At 32.3% G+C, this 21,877-nt stretch overlaps 1 protein-coding gene across 4 annotated transcripts in view; it reads right to left on the reverse strand.

The window, feature by feature from the left end:
• Positions 1-21,245, reverse strand: part of LOC126736077 (pre-mRNA-processing factor 39) — a 37,992-nt gene extending 16,747 nt beyond the window's left edge. For 2 of the 4 annotated variants that reach the window (XM_050440284.1, XM_050440286.1), the window contains exons 1-9: positions 21,023-21,244; positions 14,737-14,906; positions 14,180-14,683; positions 13,989-14,126; positions 13,605-13,791; positions 13,430-13,548; positions 13,247-13,372; positions 4,155-4,258; positions 3-332 (exon numbers count right to left, since the gene is read on the reverse strand). In XM_050440284.1, coding sequence (XP_050296241.1) covers positions 3-332; positions 4,155-4,258; positions 13,247-13,372; positions 13,430-13,548; positions 13,605-13,791; positions 13,989-14,126; positions 14,180-14,683; positions 14,737-14,906; positions 21,023-21,053 — 1,709 coding nt within the window. In that variant the 5' untranslated portion in view covers positions 21,054-21,244. Of the gene's footprint in view, positions 1-2; positions 333-4,154; positions 4,259-13,246; positions 13,373-13,429; positions 13,552-13,604; positions 13,792-13,988; positions 14,127-14,179; positions 14,684-14,736; positions 14,907-21,022 lie in introns of all 4 variants that reach the window. The other 2 variants (XM_050440285.1, XM_050440283.1) reach the window with 2 other exon arrangements.
• Positions 21,246-21,877: the final 632 nt, after the last annotated feature.

Raw genomic sequence — 21,877 nt, forward strand, 5'->3', positions numbered from 1 at the left:
ACGTATAAAGCTTTGAGTCTTCATCTCCAGGCGGCAGCTCAGCGTTTTCTGCCGCTTTCTCCTCGCTCTTTAACAAACTTCGAACTTCTTTCCGCAGAGCCATAAATTCGTCCACATCCAGAACTTTATTGGGCGGATTGGAGGACACGTGCTCTTGGAAATTGTCGAAGTGCGTAGTATAACCTTGAGTTGGAGTGGCGAGCAGTCTATCAAAAAGAGCTGTCACTTTTTGAAGACGTTTACCCTCGGTTTCCCACTTAATATAGGAGTCCCAAAGACGGTCGGAACGGAATTCGAGGCCGCAGGCTGCCAAGGCCCGTTCAAATTGGGACCTGAAGATGGAAAAAATTTTTAAAGAAAAAGTTCAATTATAAAAAAAGCGTGTATTATTTCATAAATCTTACTGCAAAAAATACATTACGAACACAATTAGGAAGAGATTTTATATATTCTCACCAATAAGACAAAATATAATTAAACAAATTAACTTTAAACCTCGTTAAAATAAATTTACTATCCTATTAATAAGAGATATTTTTTTACTAGAACTCATAAAAATTAGAAAAGAAAATTTGGATTAGAAATCTTAACCTTGTGGCTTGTGAAGAAAATACGTAAATGTTTTTTTTTTCGTATCATTACTTCACGTTATCACAGACTATATCATTATCACAGATTGTACAATAATTTTGTTGATATTATATAGACCTGCCTATTTTTTGGTATATTACAATATCAGGCTGCATGTCATGTGGGAACAGGTCGGCAAATACACCAATGGAGATTGTGACAGCATTTGGGGAATAATTTAGGAGTATATATACTCCTAGTTCGGAAGATAATTAGTTAAATTTTAATTTGCGGACGGAAAACAATAGTACCTCTCTCTCTCGATATTTTGTAAGGAACAAGTCATTAGGGTCACTAAAACCAAAAATGTGCATACCCACATTTTTTATTAATTGTCATTAAGTATTTTGACCAGTATTTTTAAAAAGGGGATTAAGGCAGTTATTCAAAATTATAGGCCTCTGATATGCGTTTTCGAACATTTTTGAGATGCTTTTGTATGACTATCTAATCACAAGGATTGAATATCTGCTTACGTTAAATAAGCACGGCTTTCTGCGGGATCGGTCGACGGCAACTAACCTGGCTTGTTTTGCGCAATTTCTTCGGGCGTTTACCGACCTCTCTAAGGTCTGCGGTAAGATTAACGATAATATACTAATTAAAGAACTTAAGGCTTTTCGCATATCAAAAAACTTTCTCATTTTTTTAAAGATCTTATTTGCTTGGCCGTTGATACTTTAGTCGCACAATTTGTAGCAACATTAGGTGTGCCACAGGGCAGCAATCTTAGCCCCTGCTATTCTTGGTCTTATAAATTCAAATTCAAATTCAAATTCAAAAGACTTTTATTACCACTTAAACATTGTACATAGAAAATTACATTTTTTTATTACAAGAATTTACACAATGCTAAGAGTAATGCGGACTGAACTGCGATTATAAAAACAACCGATAACACATACACGAGCTAGCGCGCATGTGCTGCTCAGACCGTTAAAACATACTAACCTAATTACAACTAAAAGAAGAATAAAGACTTTCCCAATTATAATTATTAAGAAAATAAGTCATTAAACCCTAAAAACATATAAAAACAAAAAAAAAAATATAGTGTAATAATTTACTATATCAATGACATTAATATAGGTACCATCTGTGCAATAGACAGAGAGGAGGAAGGGCGGCAAAAAACACGAGCCGAGGCTGGAAAACCAGGGCAACACGACGCAAAAATGAATAGATATTCCAAAATGAACCATTTAAAATTTTATTTTTATGCCTGCAAGATCAACAAGACCAGTGTTGATTTAAAAAGTAAGAATTCAAAAATAATATGGTTGCAATTAAATAAAAATAATTAAATTATATTTTTAATAAAAATTTGATGGCGTGAATTTGTTAAAATGCCTATGTTAGTTGAGAATCAAGAAGAATTTCTTTAACATATGCAATAAATTTCTTTGGTGAACTATTTTTAATGTAATCCGGTAACTTGTTCCACATATGAATGCCTACATACTGGAATGATTTTTTAAAACCTGATCTTCGATGAAATGGAATTCTAATTAAGTTTGGATTTCTTACATTGTGTATATAATCATGGTGAAAAAATAAGTCTCTTAAATATGGCGGCTGACCTGATTTAATTATTTTGTAAATTAAATTATACATTTAATATAAAATGTTAATGTTTTATATTAAATATATATATATTTAATATAAAATGTGAATTTAGATAAGGAGTAATGTGGTCTCTATACGATATATTAAAGGAAAAACGCATACAACTATTTTGCAGTTTTTGCACCGTCCTTGACAGAGATACGGTTAGTGAGTCGCCATACACAATGTCCGCATAATCCACCAAAGACAGTACAAGCGAATTGCAAAGCAAATATTTGGTGTTTGATGGTAACTGATTTTTGTATTGATATAAGTTTTTTAAACGACCGTAAGCAATTTTAATTTTGTTCTTAATGTGGGAGGCAAAGCTGAGATTTGAATCGAATATAACCCCTAGATTACGTTTTTCCGCAACGGTTGGTATCTGTTCCATTAAAATTAATTTTAAAATTTTCCATGCAATCTAGAAGATGACTTTTATTTTGTGAAAAAAACATTGCACATGACTTTGAAGCATTTAATTTGAGGTTATGGTTTTCAGCAAACAAAGCAATCTGATGTAAGTCGGCGTTAATTTTATTCTGTGCCACCTGAGCGTCTGATATTTTAAAAGAATTATAAATGACATCGCTGATTTTCTAGTTGTCCATTTTCAATTATTTGCAGACTTCTTATGACCCTACAGCTCTGTTTAACTCTTTGATTAGAGTACACTAGAGTTTAACTCTGTTATTTGGTCACCTATATATCAGAGATATGTAAATGAACTGAATATTGCGCAGACTGAAATATTAAAAGAGGACCTAATTTATCCCCCAAGAGCATCCGACAGTTAAGAACTACTACAAAGATTTCATTTTCAAAGTCTACTTAAGCGCAAACAATTACGCTCAATCTCGTTTTTGTATAAGTTGTTAGATGGTGTCACTGTATGTGAGGGACATACAGTGACACACTTTGTTGACCCAAATAAATTTTAATGCCCCAAGAATTTCTGATAGGCGGAGCAATTTAATTATTTACTGTTCGGCTATTTTCTAAATAAATAAATAAATGATCATGGATTCTCAAGGCGCTTTTTCGCACTTTGAACTGCTTCAAGCTTTATAACATCCGAAATTATTTCAACCTTCACATTTTGTGAGTTGCTGTTTTTAAATTCTGATTTATATAAACCTATAGTCAAAGTCTTTTATATCATCAAAACTAAAGTAAATCTGCAATTTCTATATGACTTTTTCTTCAGTTTGAGAACTATATTCAAATATACGACGGTACTCTGAAAACAAAAATTCGTCTTTTTTTACATAGTCTCCTTATATGTATACAATTCTCCCATCTCTCTAACCCGTTCAAATAGTACGCGACATCTTACTCTGCAAAATAATTGTTAGTGGCTTATGATCAGGTGCCTCCTCATTTGGAAAAAATCACTGTATTTCGTATCGAATTTTTAGATAAGGGAACAAAAAGAAGTCGTTGGGGCTGGATCTAGTGAGTAACGAGGAAAAACTGTCGCTATCACTTTTCCGACCAAAACAGTCTCAACTTTTTTTGAAGCCGATTCTCCTTTCGTGGTCCACTCTTGAATGCATTCTTGTGTCTTTGGAAAACGCTGCGCTCAACACGCGGAAACCGTTCTCATATCTAAATCTTGATTGCGCGTCAGATATTTTAGACATTGAATTTTAGTGATAAGTACAACTCAAAAGTTAGGCAACTATATTTACTAGCTTTTATTGACCAGTGCTGCTATCTTCACGTTAACGTCGAAAACTAACCTCGTATGTGGTTTATACTGAGGAATTTATAATAAATAAAGAAATCAGAGATTCAAAGTTATCAAATTTAAATTTACGAGTTCATCCAATGATAACGGAACAGACTTGTAATATTAGAAGTATTGTAAAATTAGTTAAGTTAATACAGATCGACTATTTTCCTATATTCAAACTTACCGTACAAAATCTTCATCCTCTCCTCTTGAACTCTTAACATAAGTCAAATAATGAATCCACAAATCGACCGAGAGTGGAATGGCTTTGAGACCTCGTTCAAATACCTATAGAAAAAAAGAAACCCCAAAGCAGGGATTAGTTTCGGTATAATTACAAAGAACAGGTAGCGCTGAGATACTGGCAAATTATGTAAGAATATTTTTTTTAGTAAAATAAATTAAATTGATAGTTTTAGTTTATAGCCACCCATATTTTTAAATCTAGAAAATCGGAGGACATAAAAATGTTCACTTTAGCTTACAACTTTTCTTAATGTATTGGACATGTTATATATAACGTTTTTCTGCTAAGTTTACACAATGAAATATATTGCAATGCCATTTTATTTTGCCTGTATAAACTTAGCTGCTAACACTTTGTTTTAGAACAAGATTTCATGATAACTCCAACATCAAATTATTCTATAAGTTGGTAGCTTAAACACGCAATATATCCATACATCCCAATGTCTTTACAGGTAACTCCGTGGTACTCCTTTTGGCGGCTTTCGGGTCACGACGATAAATACCGAACTATATAATTTTCATCACACAAAATTTTATTTGCTGAATAAATATGAACAAACAACTTTCTTAGAACTACAATATTATATAAAGTTTTATTGCAAAAACCAACATTTTATGCCTCAAAAAAAATAATTTAAGGAGTTAATACAAGCTTTGGCTGCAAACTTTAACAAAAAGATACATAGGAATAAAAATAAAGTTATCTTTTTCAATGTATTTTGCCAATATCTCAGGGCTTCGCCACCTGTGAATATCTCCCGATTAAATTTTTAAAAAACATTAATAAAATATAATATAATACATAACTGACAGTAAATTAATCCTAAAATGTATACATATAAAATCATGTTCTTATCTTTAAAAGCCTTACATTTTTGACATAATTTTGCCCAAATTCGCTGGCACGTCATTCCTGGAAATCCTGGGTTTTTCTCTAGCCTCTGGTGCGACGTCAACGTATTAACAACCTCCAGCTTAAACCTTATTTACATTCAAATAAATCATGTCTTAACCTATGTAATATGCTAATACACCACAGTATAAAAAATTTCAGTTTACAAAATATATGATACAAAATATGAAATACTATAATACAATAATAACATATTTTGACAGCAGTATGAGAGTGTAGTTAGGCAGAGGGCCTTGCTGAGCTGTGGGGTACCAAAAAAATCAGTTTGTTACAGAAAGTGGTAGAAGTCGTTTTTTTGGTAGGTTTGTTTTGTGCTATTAGGGCCATATATTAAGCATTTTATGGTAGGTAATAAAATTAGAAGAATTAGAAGAATCAAATCCTGTCACTAAAACCATTAACAATGTACTCATTAAGGAATTCATAAAATCATTAAAAATGTGAAATATTGATCCCCAGATTTTTATATAATACATGAAAAATTTACAAAGTCAATATATCACAACAGATTATCATAAGAAATTATTATATTACAACTTATACAATTAACAAGCCTAAATATCAAATTAAAACAAAATACTAAACCGAACTTAATTTATTCCATGTAGAGCAGGAGAAATCACAAACCACAAGAAGTTAAAAACACTTCTAAGACACAAGCTAAAAACTTTAATGTTCAATTCTTTATTAAAAAGTTATTCATAAATGCCTTTTTATCACCAGATTGATGATAATTGTGATATCTTTATAAAAAACTAAAGATTTTTTTTTAGATACAACTGTTTTTTACTGAATACTCTAAATATTACTGTCTTTGGAATACCTCAAGTAACAAGGTTATTTAGTATTTCAAATTTACTTTTTTTTTAATTATATCTTTCTTAAGGAGGGGGTTGGCTACAGTTTTGTGCTTTTTTTCTTTTGATTGAAGCATTTGATTGTGGATTGTGAACTAATGTGCAAACTTTGACATTGTGGTTTTAGTGTGTAGTATTTAAAGACAGCTGTAGTCGTATTTGGCTAACCGGAAACAGCATTCAAGGGCCTAAATGAAGTATCAACAGCTTAGAGCAAAGAACTTGGGTTTGCCAAGGCTCTTGCTTGGCTACTTTGCTTGGGCTACTTTTGTTTCTTACTTACGTAACTGACCTAGCTTTCCTCAGCATTAACGGATTTGGTACATTATTCACTATTGATATGTCAAGACTTCACCACTGATCATGACATCAGGACAACCAATAAGTGGTGCAACAGTAACATGGTAGTATTTAACATTGCCAAAAATAATATTTTATCTTTTAAGTGCTCTGTAATAGATATCACCCTAAATAATGTACCACTATTTAGAGTTATATTACTTAATGATACAACATTAGGGTTCCAAGAACATATACAGGGTGTTTGATAAAGGGTGGCGATGTACCATATCTAGCAATAAATTATTGATAAGCCTTGGGAGGAAAAAATAGGTTGATAAAAATGGCAAAAATAGTGTACTTCTGTTAGGGGACGTAATTGCTATGGTCAAGAGAATAATGCATTATTTTTTTAAATTACCACCATAAAAATTACTTTCATAATTTCACTACACCTTTTTGGTTTAATACTTTTTGCTATAAATTATCAAATTAGGGGAAAAAGAGAAAATTAGGGTCTATTTATAAAAGCATGTATTTATAATTTTGGTTTAGCTCTACCCACTTTAAAAACTTGATATGGTTTAAGAAAAAACGGTTTGGTAGTTAAAAGAAAATAATCGTTACCATGATTTCTTAGTTCTCGTTTTCAATTTTTTGCTTTTTATTCAGTTTTTTGATGCATACCGTGTTATGACGCTAACAAAAATTAATTTGGATATGTGAGGTATGACAAAAAATGAACGTGACTGGCAACGCTGCGATACTGTCGCGCACTTGATACAGCACGTGAATTTGTACCTTTATATCACATGGTACGACTTTAAGGCCTTTCGATAAATATGACTTTTTCGGCTGCTATTAGTGCACTGGTGCGCATTACGCAAAATAGAAAAGCGGAAATTTGAAGCAGCGTTATTCTATTAAATATTGTGTTAAGTTCGAAGAAGTGGCAAGCGTAACGTCTAAAAAGTTAAAACAAGCCTATTGGAAATATTCTTCATCCCGAGCTTAAGGTTTTCGCTGGCACAAATAATTTTTGGAAGGTAGAGAAAATGTTGAAGATAAACAACATTTATAGAGGTCTTTAACCTCGAAAATATCAAATGTGTAAAAGAAGACCTTTCAAACGTGTGGTGAAATTAGGATACCATCTAACATTAAGAATGTTAAGCGAATACTTAAATTTGAACAAATGCCAAAGGTCTGTGCTAAAAAACTTCACAATTTAGCAGAAAAACAATGAAAAAACGAATTATTGATCTAAATGACGGAATCGCCAACGAGCAAGATTTCTTTAGCCGCGTGATTACAGGTGAATTTTTTTACAATCCAGAGACCAAGAGGCAAAGTGAGAAGTGACACGCTTTCAGCTCTCCTCAACCAAAGAAAGCCAGAATGTAAATTTTTTTTTCTTGACAAAAGGTGAATCATGCACTAAGAATCTAATCCTCCAGGATAAACTGCCAACCAATTTTTTTATAAAGATATTCTTGAAAAGGTCAGAAGAAGGCTTCATGTCAGAACAAACATTTCAGGCAAATGGATGGCTCCATCATGTCCCATGTCACACTGGCCTCTTAAACTTAATGATTTGATCATTTTAGTTTGCCACTGTGTTCATATTGGAACACTGGGAACAAATGAAATTTTTTCATTGCATCAATTGCAAAGGAACAATTGTGCATCAGATATTATTTTTATTTTAGGTATTACACTATACAAGATCTAATTGATTTAGTCGAAAATGAGCAGTTTTGGGCTGCAGATGTGTTTATCACACCTCCAAATGAGGTAATGTATTCTGAAAAGAACTCTGATGATGATGAAATTGCTTCAGCTAAGTGGATGCTAAAAATGAGAAGCTTGTGCTAAAATAAAAAATATAGATGGAGTAGTCTATTGAAGATGATATCAGGATAAAAATATTGAAGAAGTATTCGCAATTGATTCGCAACCAGGAACCTCAACTAATTTTACTGTTCTTAACAATTGTCCTGAACTATCTGATGATAATACAAACGATGATATCGAAAATATACGTTTAGCTGGATTAATAACTGAAGGTAAAATAATTGATCCAAATTTAGAAAAAAAAATTGAAATGGATCACTCCTTCCCACAATTTGTTTCCGCCAAAGAACCCGATACAAATGTCAACATATTTCCAGATGCTGCTGCGTAATTAGAATCATTTTTTGACTTATGTAATTATGTATTAAAAATATTTGGATGGTATGTCAGACAAAGAGGCAATCATAATTTTAGTGTAATAATGTTTTTTTGCTATTTTATAATTTTCTTGACATTTACAAGTTTCCAGGTGGTGTATGCTTTTATTTTAACGAAAAACTGTGTATTGGTAAACATATTTCGGCATGGTGCGAAGCAGTACAGCAATACTTAGTTTCGATGACAATCAATCAATATTTATGTTTTTGATTGCTTAATTGCCATCAAAACTAAATTGAGTCCGATGATAATATAATATAATATATATATGGGTGGAATGGACTGAATAGATAAAAACATCCACAACTACAAAATTGGTGTTCATTCATTGAATTCATCCATAAATGGTGGAAATGGAATCTTTTTGTATTTTGTTTGGACTCGTACATGCATAACTCCTGGCAGTATTACAAGTTTTAACTGAATGGCGGAAAAGTAGACAAAGTTGTTTTTAATACACATAAGTAGTATGTATACATGTTTTAAATTATATTTGAAACAAGAACAATAAAATATAGATATTTTCTTTCTTCATAGATATTAGTAGAGTAAAAAGAATGATATATATAAATCAGAGATCGAAAAATGTTACAGAAAAAGGAAAAAAACCTAAGATATATGCGTATTGTACAAGAGTAAATACAACAAGTGACGATATTAGTAATTTTAATGACTCATAGAAAGTATGGGGAAAACTGAATTTAAGGCGTGCTCTATTATTAAGAAGTTTAAGAGCAATCATCAGCACGTGACTTTGCCTGAAATGGATTTAACGCGCTTTATCAGGAAGGTGCGCATTTGGCAACAACGCATCTCTAAAGCGAAGCAGAACGCTGTTCGGCTCACACCAGACGGGTCAATGTCACCAGAGTTCATTCGTCGGGAGGAACCGATTCGTGTATTTTTTAGTTTGCAAGCGGTTGGACTTTTTTGCGTTTCCTTACATACAAGTCGCACGCGTATTTTGGTATTTCACGACGTTTGATTCAGTAAAGAAAATAACATTTTAGTATATATTTGGTATTAGTATACCCTCCTATATATTACAAATTTAGGGAGAGAAGGAATGAAATATAAAAATGTTTATAATTTTGTCTCACTACCTAAAACTGTTTTTAGTAATAAGATATAAATAATAAATTAGAGACATGTGAGTGACCCTGGTCAAAAAAGAGTAAAAGCAATCCTATAGATTAAAAAAAAATGCCTTATTTCCAAATATGACACAGTTAGTTAATAATCAAAATACAAAAAATAAATTATAATTGTAATGTACTTTAATTACCAACACTGCAATAATATCACAAATTAATTTATAATGTACAGCCTAAGAATTAAATTCTAAATAAAGATAATAAAACAAAAATAAATTAATCATAACAAAATTCAACGTAAAAAACTCAATAGTACAAAGAACAATGCGCACAAAATTGGTACACCTTCGCAATAAAATACTTTTAAGTGAACTCCCAATCAATTACTCTCAATATAAACATTCAAAACTCAACATTTCAATTTTATATAATATTGAATTGGTGTTGACCAGTAGCCGATACTGCTGTTTGCGCAGATCGGGATGTCGCGCGTTTCTTGATTTGATTCACACTAGCCCGGCCGTGCGTTGTTGCCAAATGATACTAAACTTATCGGCGGTTCATGACATCGTAAGAAAAATGCCTGAATTTTGTATTTCTATTCTCAAAGGTTTATTATTAATTTTTTTGAAAGGGTTTTTTAATATAATATTTCTAAAATCGATGTATCTAGAGACGTATGGAAAGATTTTTTTATTTATCTTTTTGGATTTTAAATTAAAAATCAAAATTTTAGAAATTAAAAAAACTAGCACCTATCAACTCTTTAAAAAAATATGTACATTTCATTAGTGAAAACCGCATTAAAAAATGTTGTAAAATAAAAAAGTTATCCAGGAAACAGGAATTTATGGGTGAATAAATTCACCCATAAATGGGAATATGCGGGATTAAGGATTAGTGTGAGGAAATCACCTTTCTAAAACTAAATGCATCAATTTTTCAAGGAATGTGCTGGATGTTTGTTAGATACTGTTTCAATTGTCTGCAAATTGTCAGTTACATTTTTGGGATGCATAATAGACCAACATATCTTTTCTTTGTCATTTGACTAGATATGGGAATGAATGAAGGTCTGTTGAATGTGTACGATAGAATAATATACCGCCTCTTGAGCTCTACCCCATGTTGCTGTATGGCGTAATAGGTCTGAGGCACAAAGGCTATTTGTATTCCAAAAAAGATTTATGAGGCTGATTTGTAGTTTGAAATATAATGAGAGCTGCCGTAACATTTAAAAAATATAATATTTTAACAATGCCCGGAATGTATATATTTAAATTATTATTTAAGGTTTTTTAAAAAATATTTCTGCTGTTGTAAATAAGTTAGTTAAGATTATCAGTTTCTTTCTCCCGACTTGTCTTATTCTATTTGTGTCATATTGTATATGTAGTAAATGACCAACCAAAACATTAAACAGTAGATTTTATCTTAAGCATAAAATAACAGCGATACCGAAGTTATTAGTGCTCCAACTTGAAGCTCTGCAAAATCAATCAATCCATTTTTTAAAATGCTTGATAGTATGATACCAATTATCAAAGAAAAAGAGAATTATGTCTCACAACAATATCATTTGTCGATCTTTCAAATCCCCAGAAAGGTTATCCCCAGCAAATACGCTATACAGTAGACCCCTATGAAAAAGATCTATGCAAAGTACTAAAAGAAATTTTGAAAGCAGTAGAATTAATTGCAATTACTTCAAGTAAAATATTTTATCTCCCAAATTTTTGAAACTTTAGGATACAAAACTTTTGAAAATTTAATATATACTAATGTCGGTAATATGATTAAAAGTTCCATGCTTTGCCAATAGTTGTTCAAAGCAGTATTTAATCACACTCTCTAAACCGATGGATTTCATCAAACCCCATTGTCATAAATAATCCTTTTTCTTTTTCTAATATAAAAAAAATATATTTAAAATACCAGAAAACCCTTTAAAACTTAATCAACAAGTGGCGTCCAGATTTTGAAAAAAACATTCTATTAAAACCAATATAATTTGATGAAACCACTTTAAGGGTTTCAGGACCCTATGTTAGTTACTAATTGTTTAATAATTAAAGTTTGGAACATACAACTCCTTAATGAGCATGAAACCACTGATGTGACCCAGAAAGTGTGGTAATATGTGATAATATAATCTGTTAATATGCGTTTAACATAATCTTTTCTGGTATGAAAGATATATTCTGGAAAGAACACTTCAAATATGTTCTTTACTAGATTTAGCATTTTAGGAAAGGTTTATTTTTTAGAAGCTGATAATTTTTTATAATATTGACAAGAGCTTCAAGAACAGTTTTACCATGTATTTACTCTGTACCACTTTCAACATTATGCCAGTCATCCAGTTTTTCGTTAGTATATTGAGTTTTAATAGGTTTGAAAAATAAATAAATGTATACTCAAAACAAAGTTATTTGGAATAACAGTAAATTTCTTGGAAGATGTTTGCTTTATAAATCAACTATTTGCCAGCATATTTTAATTATTGGTAATGATGGATTCACATAAAAAATAAATTGCTGGTATTCCAAATGACTTTGCATAAACTATAAGTTCTGCTTAGAAGTTTTCTACGTTTTTTAACAGTCCCTCTTGTGATGAAAGCTGGATATAAAACTCTTTTGTTTCAATTTATTTATTTTTGTCTTTTTAAAACTGTTCTAATTAATTATTTTTATTACATTAGCTTCTTTGGTTGAATCAGAAAGTATCTTTAGTAGAACAAAGCAAATTGCTTCTGAGAAACATACTAATTTTCATAAACCTGCATATAAAACTTTAAAGTCCATTTTTATAAGACATTTTAAAATCGGCGTATAATTATAAACATAGATTTTCTTGTAAAAAAAAATTGTTTGCAGCACAATGGTGGACCACTTGGTTTAACTTTTAGACGAATAATGTTAGTATTAAAGCAGGCCCCTGCTTTATTACTGAGGACCTAAAGCAGTGCATATAAAAAAATAAAAACTTCAAAAATCACATGAATGAAAATGCTAATAATTAATGAGAATCGGTAAAATGATTCTGAATGTAAGATTAATATACATACCATACAGCTTCTAGAAATATACTATTCTAGTGCCAAAAATAATATGAATCTAATACATTAAACACTTAAAATTTAATATTCCTTTCAAAAGTGAAATTAGGGATCAATATTAACCAATGTATGTTAAAGTAGCACAACTTTTACATAATTATGCATATTTGTACATAAGCTACAGTTTCACCATGATAAACCAGAATAAGAGCACTTATAAAGCCTAAATGAAACTAATTATATGACAAATTGAAAAAAATAATGAAAATACTTGTCACAAGGCTGTAATTCATTACTTATTAAAACTTAAATCTAAGATACTTACTAATTTAAATAAATACAGTATATACAAAATTGTATTGAAGATTTGTGCTACTTTAAAAGTTAAATAAAATAGTGCCAAGATATAAAAATGTACTTCAATTATGATATAGTATTTATCTAAGAGATTTAAAGCCTTCAGTCTTAAGAGACACCAAAACAACCCACCAAAAATTAAAACAAATAAGCACCATTGCAATAAATAAATCACAGTATGATGATTCAAGAAAAATTAAATTACTATCTAAATTCAAGTAATTAAACACTTACCTCTTCACATTTTTTCTTATTTCCCTTTCTTTTTTCATAATCAGCATATTTTCTCCAGTAACCATAACAGTATGGATAATGTGACAAAAATGCATCATATGCTTCCCTCGCTGCTTCCATATCATTCTAAGAGAATTAGTTATTTAAAAAAATTTCAAACAGCACCACAAATCTTATCCTTACCTCTTGATCAACATATTGTAGCAAATAGGTCCATCCCGTAAAATCAGTTGGGTCATCATTAACAGCTTTCCAGTACTTATCCAATTCAGGCAATTTTTTGGGTTTAGCTTTAGCTACTTCTACTGGAAAAGTTGATTATGAAAAAAGAATTAACAATAAATCTAATATCTTTTACCTTCTTTTTCCTTCTCTTCTTTATCTTCCTTGGATTTTTTACAGGGAGCATCATTTTCTGAAGTGGGAGATGTTGGATCATAACCACTTTCACTCAACTTTCTTTTTGAACTCTCCTTTTTGGGTGAAGATGTTTCTTCCTCCTCACCCTCTTTTTTTGAGCTGGGCAATTCATCCTCAGATACAACCTTTGAAAAAGAAATTAGCAATATTACAAATTTGTAGATAATTACCTATTTTATTAGGTATTATATAATTAGATATATAATTATAGAAAAACCAATGTATTAAATAAAAATCCTAACTTAAATTGAAATTTTGATAGTTAAATCTAATAGTAAATATTTTACTTAATTGTAAATAGACTTATTAACTTAAATTCTACCTCAGTATCAGCTGGCAATTCAGCTCTCTTAGGTCCTGGAAGTTCCTCATCTGAGACCTCTTCAGTTTCAGGAACTTTTACAGGGGCAGGGGCTGGTAATTCATCATCTGATATGTTTTCTGCTTCCGGTTCACCATTCTAAAAGTAAATCATTTTGAAATTGTCCTAGCACTTGTTATTACTCGACTTACTGTATTTGGAACACTTTGTTCAGTACTATCCATTTCCTCCTCAATCTTCTTTCCAATTCCTTCATTTCCTAAAGAATTATCTTCCTTTAGTTCTACATGGTTTTCAGCATTGTCTGCCTCAGCAGTGTCCATTTTTTCAGACTCAATAATATCAGACAGACCATTCTCATTTGTTTCAATATCATTGGATGTTTCAATATCATCTAAATTCATTTTGTATTCAGATTCAGGACTTCTACTTTCAACTGTTGCTTCTTCATCAACTTGCTTTGTTTCTTCTTCAATTTCAGTTTCTTCAGCACATTTAACTGGATTCTTACCTTCCTCTACCATGGTAACTTCATTAGTTATAGATAGCGGATTGTCTTCAGCATCATTTGAATTCTGCTTTTCTTTTTCTGCCTCATCTCCACTATTCAAAAGTTCATCTTCTTGACTTTTTGTGACATTTACATTACCTTCATTATCAGATGCCTCTAGTATAGTATCTTCTTGAAGTGTGACCTAAATATATAAAAATAAAGAAATATGGTAACTATGATAGAATATGATGTTACCATTTTATCAACCTGATCAGCATCACTAATTTGATCCAATTCTTCATCAGTAACTTCTACTTCTGCAACAGTTGTTTTTTTTCCACGGGTCTTGCGACTGGCTGGTTTGGCAGAGCTTTTCTTGGGGGTCTTTGCACCTCTGGCAGACCTGGTTGAACGAGTTTTCCGGACTTCAAATGAAATAAATAAGTTTTTAATATTATGGAAAATTTTGTACACATGATAAAGAACTTTAAAACTGTTTTAATTGTCTCACGAAAATGCTGAACTCATTACCGAAATATGTGTTGAGAAAAAACCTAAAAGAATGAAAAGAACAGAAAAAAAGTAAAGTCACAATCTCAAAAGTTATCCAAAAAATTAGAACAAATAAGTATTAATATGATATAAAAACCCAATTATAAAAGTTTAATAAGATAATCACATATTCAACAAAATTAAATTAAATTAACTGCAATATACATACTAACTATAACTTAAACACATGGGTCTTAATCCCAAGAGTAATGATCCACCAAGATATCGACAATCACATGAACCGGAGAGAAATTTATATCGCACATGTGACAGATCCGATTAAATATAACGCATATTGTATATAGTGGCGATTTCAACAGGATGTTACTGATGTTAGTACGAGGCCTTGGCAGAAAGAATGTTAGGGGATGTCTAGCATTAAGCCTAGGCACCATGCAACATACACCAGAAAGAAGTACAGGACTATCAATGAATCCATTCAGTAACCCATGCATGAATTTTACAGAGAAGATCATTCTTCTGAGATGTAATGGATGTAGATTGAAGCGTTCCAATAGTTGCCAATGATCAAACCCTCTTACCGGATATATGCCATCCTGCCTGAAGGCCAAAAACTTAGCAAATCTACGCTGAACAGATTCAAGAAAACCAACATGATTCTGATAGAGTGGGTTCCATATAATGCAGCCAACTCCAGTTTTGATTTCACAAAGCAACAGAAAAGCAGTCTTAATGTAGATTCCAAAGTAAAACTCTGAGAACTTCTAATTATGAACCCAAGCCTTCTCAGGGCTGACTTGACTATGTTGTTGAAGTGTGGAACGAATGTAAATTCAGAGTCAAAGATGATACCAAGATCAGTAATTTGCTCTAATCTACTCAAAATAGTATCATTAATAAAGTAATTAAAATTTAAGGATGTTTTTGATCTAGAGTAACTGACCACACTACATTTAGCCGCATTCAAGCCTAACCTGTTAACAGTGCACTATACCTCCAATGTATTTAGACAGTTCTGAAGAAAAACACAATCCTCCAAATCATATACATTTAAATATAGCTTCAAATCATTGGCAAAAGCCAGCCTATGACAAGTGAGTGACTCAATCAAGTCATTTATAAGAAAACTAAACAGGAGCGGACCCAGGTTCGAACACTATGGCACACCCGACGTTACGTTAAAAAGTTTCAATTTAAAGCCCTCATATTCAACATATTGAGATCCACCTAATCTAATCAAGTAGGAATGAAATAAATTAAATAATCTCCCTGAAAAACCATACTGAGTTAATTTATGCAGCAAAATATAGTGATCTATCCGATCAAAGGCTTTTTGGAAGTCGGTATAAATAACATTGACTTAAGTATTAACATCAAGTGATTCACAGATGTGGCTAGACAGACAGGATAAGTTAGTAACACAAGATCGCCCGCTAAAAAATCCCTGCTGGTCTACAAAGATGAGTTCTTTTGCGTGACTAAATAGCGACCGATTCAGGATCATTTCGAAAATTTTTGAGGAGTTACAGAGTAATGAGATTGGCCTGTAGTTCACGATTTGATCAGAGTCCCCAGCTTTTAAAATAGGTATTATTTTAGCAGTCTTCCAAATTTCAGGAATTTGTTCTGTGGACAGTATTAAGTTGAAAATGTCGGTCAGCGGATCAGCTAGGACACCAATGCAATCTTTAACCAAGTACACCGTCTACACCAGATGTTAACTTATTTTCGAGTTCTTTACTAGCCAAAATAATCTGGGAAGCATCAACATTGGAAATGTCAAAGTGGGGCACATTATCAGACGTCGACGAATGGTTAATGACATTTGATTGTATAAATGCCTCACCAAAAACAGTGTATCATCAGGTAGCCTCATCATACCAGGAATCCTGGTGCCAGCCTTCTTAAAACCAATAAAATTCCAAAAGCTAGATGGGTCCAAAGAAATATTCCTTTCGGTGTTTGATATATACAACTTATATTCATTGCGTATTTGTAGTTTGATAAGGCGTCTAAGAGAATGGAATTTATTTTGAAAGAATGGAGAATTGTACATTCCAACAAAGTCCTTGGAAGCCTTTTCTTTCCTATAAATGTTCTTAATCAAATCTCGAGAATAATAATTTGGAAATCTTCTTTTACGCTGCTGCTTAAGAGGAATGTGTGCGGCAAATATGCCATTCAATATATCATATAGGGCTCCACATGCATCATTAATGTTAGAGGATAAATACACAGTAGATCAGTCAGCTTCAAGGATCGAGTCATAAAGGAGATGGAAGTTGGCCTTTCTAAAATTAAAAGAATGAGATAAGTTTTTATTAAGCTGAAAATTATGGACATGTTGGCCTGAGACAGTAAAATCAATTTCCAGTGCAGGGTGATGCAAATCCTCCAAGACAAAACATGAAGGCACGTCACTACGCGAAACAGTACAGGTGAAGTTAGATAAAACAAGATCCAATAGTCTGTTATTATAGTTTAGGATGTGATTACACTGAACAAGATTAAAAGTGTTAGCAAAATTATTCACAGCAATAGACTTTTGACTAACATGATTACCTGTAGGTGAGTTAATAGAGAAATCAGACACGTTCAAATCGCCCAATATTATTACATTATGGTTTAGCTTTGATATTGAAAGTGTAAACTGATCCAGAAATTGCTCGAAAATTACAGATGTGATGGATGGTAGGATGTACAAAACAATCATGTAAAATATCTGTAACCTAATAGTAAATTTACAGCCAACAACATCGATAGACGGCGCAATACTGTTGCAAAAATCAGACAAACTAATTTTTCAGACACAATGTTTTTAGAAACTCCACAGAGAACTCCGCCACCACGCGTGGCAATAACGGATTCAAATTTTCGGTCCGACCGGTAAACATCATGTCTTTGGAAATAGTTCACCACTATATATCTCTGGCCTCAACAATGGCTCAGTGATGCATATGGTGTGAAAATCCTGAGCAATGGTGGCAAGAAAAAAAGTCTTGGTTTTAGTGTTAAGACCATGAACATTTTGATAAAAACAAGTTAAGTGGGCATCACTAGGATGTGAAAATAAAGGCGAATCTAGTTTTTTTGCTACTTTTTATATATCAGATATTCTTTTATATATCAGATCTATACTTAATTTATCAGATCTATTTGACTTTTACAATTGACAATCAAAGCTTTGTTGTTGGTTGCATTTATATACCATCTCCATCTCCACTTCAAGCCTATTTAAGCCATTATGAATCCGTTGAACATGTATGTAGATATTCAAGTAGTTTGTTTGTCTTGGCAGGTGATTACAATTTACCACATGCTAGATGGGAGAATGATGATCTTGGTTTGGTGGTTGGTGGTTGTCTGCAGAATGACAGAGAGTCTGTGCTTTCTCTGGCCAACTGCTTTAGCTTCTATAACTTTTTTCAGGTAAATGGGGTTTTAAATACCAATGGGGTTGCCTTGGATCTTGTATTTAGTAGCTCTGATTTAATTAGTGTCGAACATGCAATAGACAAGATTTTTGAGAATAGCTTGCACCATACAGCAATTAGTTTTGACCTTTGTTGTGCAGAAAATTCTGATGATATGATATATGAGGAATATTTTTATGATTTTGGTAAGGGAGATTACATAGCAATTAATGATTGTCTTGCTGGGATAGACTGGAATCAATTGTTTTTGGGAGAGACATCTATTGATGTCATAGTTTCAATTTTCTATAATGTGATCTACTCCTCAATGGAAAGGTTTATGCCTCTAGAGGTACAAAAGTTCTTCTTTTCCATGTTGGTTTTCTTCAGAGCTTCGCAGGTTGGTCATAAGAAAGAAACAAATTCACAAAAAGTTTAAAATTAGTGGTCAACAGCAGGAATATGATGAATTTGTATTTTTGAGACATTAATGTGAGTACTTAAGAGAGTTGTGCTATCAACAATATATTAATAGGGTGGAAATGAATCTCGCTAGCAATCCGAGGTACTTCTGGTCATATATTCGAAATAAAAGAACTGGTTTTAGCCTTCCCTCCAGAATGACATACAACAACAGGATTAGTATGAATAACTCAGATACTGAGGATACATTTGCAGAATACTTTTCATCAGTCTATTCAGATGAGCAAGGCAATGACATCTTTTGATTTTGATAAATCAATTTGTCTGAGCAATTTAACTCTGTTAATGCAGGATGTTTATGAGGTTATTACTTCCTCTAAGAATAAGCTCTGCGCTGGACCAGATAGGATTCCGGCATTCTTCCTAAAGAAATGTGTTTGTGTTTTTACAAAACCAATACTGTTCATTTTTAACAAATCTCTAGGTACTGGTTCTTATCCCACTCTAGAAGAAAAGTTTTCTAAAACCCAATTTTTAAATCTGGTAGTAGAAATGCAATTTCCAATTATCAGGCTGTGTGTAACCAATCTGAGTTGCCAAAGCTGCTTGACTGCCTGGAGTTTTAAATCTTTATTTAATCTTGAGCAATTTGGATTTATAAAAGGCACATTAGCATCTACTGATGCTAATTTGGTGCTGTATATCAACTACCTCTACCACTGCTTGGAGAAGGGACTTCAGGTTGACTCAATATATACAGATTTTTCCAAGGCTTTTGATAGGGTTAACCATGGGGTACTCTTGCAGAACCTTAGGGCTTTAGGTATTGTGGGGCCTCTTCTTCAGTGGATCTCAGGATTCATCAGAGGTAAAACCCAGATTGTTAATCTTGGAGGTACACGTTCCTCTGAAATTTTGGTGCCATCTGGGGTGCCATAGGGCTCTCACTCAGGGTTTTGTTTTCCCTCTTTTTGATTGATTTAGTTTGGAAACTTGAAAATTGTTGTGTGCTAATGTTTGCTGATGATGTGAAGCTATTTAGGCCTATCACATCCCTTTCCGATGCTGTGCTCCTCCAAAAAGACCTGAATTTGTTCTTTGATTGGTGCCGCTTGAATAGAATGTCCCTTAATATTAATAAGTGCCATAAGATTAGTTTTTCTAAGCAAAGAAACCCTATTGCTTTTCTTTATAAAATAAATAATGTAGCAATTGGTGTCAAAACAGAGGTTTCTGACTTAGGAATATTTATTGACTCCAGGTTGTCTTTTAAAAGTCACATCAATCAGGTGACTGGTAGGGCAATGAAAATTCTGGGTTTTGTCCAACGGTCTACAACTGATTTGTCTTTGTTTACTTTTAGATTACTTTATTGCTCTCTAGTTAGGCAGTTAGTATGGCACTTATTGATATTAAGGGCCATTCTATTCAAGTGGCACCAATCAAAGAACAAATTAAGGTCTTTTTGCAGGAGCACAGCATCGGAAAGGGATGTGATAGGCCTAAATAGCTTCACATCATCAGCAAACATTAGCACATGACAATTTTCAAGTTTCCAAACTAAATCAATCAAAAAGAGGCAAAACAAAACAGGGCCTGAGTGAGAGCTCTGTGGCACCCCAGATGGCACCAAAATTTCAGAGGAACATGTACCTCCAAGATAAGATCTGATAAGAAATAAGCTTAGATAAAATTGGAACCAGAAAAAAAAATATATTATTCGGTATTTTTAATTTCTTTAAAGAGTGTATTGTTAAGAGTAAAAATTCCCAACTTTGCCCCAGTTTAACCATCTTTGTATCTCTATAGATTCCAACTTCCCCATGTGGAGGGTTGAATTTGAAACACCCTGTATATGTTTATCTCTTTATCAAGATCTTAGAGAATATTTCATTAATATAGATTTTCAGATCTTTCAGGTTTATAGGAAGTACAAGAATAAAATTAATTCTCATGGAAAAATATTCTTATTAATTTAGGTCCATAATCAAACACTTAACTTTAGCAAGTATAGCAAAAACTGTACCACTCATACAAATTGTTGTTTAAGTAAAAAATATGCAATATAAGTTACAAATGCTGAATTTTATATTAAACCAATCCAATTTTCTTTATATAAAATCCTACTGCTTGATATGTTCAAAAAAAAAATCTTGATTCCTAAGTTCTCCTTATTCCTAATTCCTTCTTACCAGGAGCCTCAATTTCCTCGTTATCCGACATGTTTGTACAATTTCCTAAAACCACTTATTTATTAATCAAACTGTCACCAATATTTGGGGCCTTCGGAAGTTAAATAGGCTTTTACGGTTCAAGTCCTAAGAACAAGATACAATTCGATAGTCCACAAAATTAATAACTCGAGAAAAAAGCGGCATTAAAAATGGCGTATCAACAACGGGTAAGATGACATTTGACAGAAAGGCGTTAGAGGCGCTGAACATTTACCGATTTTAGGCAAATAACCAAAGCGTTTTTGGGGGTTTTTTCAAAGGGTTTTGACGTCATCAATCTACTGTCAAAGTTGTCACCAACTTTAGCGGTAAGTAAAATACCCAACTGCCTAGTAGTTTTTAATTTTTGATTAAATGGTAATTTCAAATGTCAAAACATCCTTAAAAAAATTATAAAAATAATGTCTGAATTTATATACGTTGTACTAAATATTTGTGTTCTGTGCGTTGTACTCCATTAGTCGAAGTTCTGTTGAAGGCACTTTATTAGAAGGGATATATTTCTCCTTCAAAGCAAGAAATATTTTTTTCGTTTCGGAATAAAGTAACTGCCTTAAATATTTTAAAACCAACACAAAATTTTCATTAAAAAAACTCGACAGCCAGTAACCACATAACTCTTATTCTTGGATTAGCAATATCAGCATTACAAATACAGTTGGTCATCACGGATAATCAAATTAATGTAACAAAAAAAAAATTTAAAACAACAAAACGTAGATCCTAAATATTGTCCAAATAAACGAAATTAAAAATTATAGGAACTACAGACATAAGAAATAAATACAAGAGATTCGGAAATATGATTATTTA

Source organism: Anthonomus grandis, chromosome 5 (genome assembly GCF_022605725.1).
Source record: "Anthonomus grandis grandis chromosome 5, icAntGran1.3, whole genome shotgun sequence".
Lineage (NCBI taxonomy): Eukaryota > Metazoa > Arthropoda > Insecta > Coleoptera > Curculionidae > Anthonomus > Anthonomus grandis.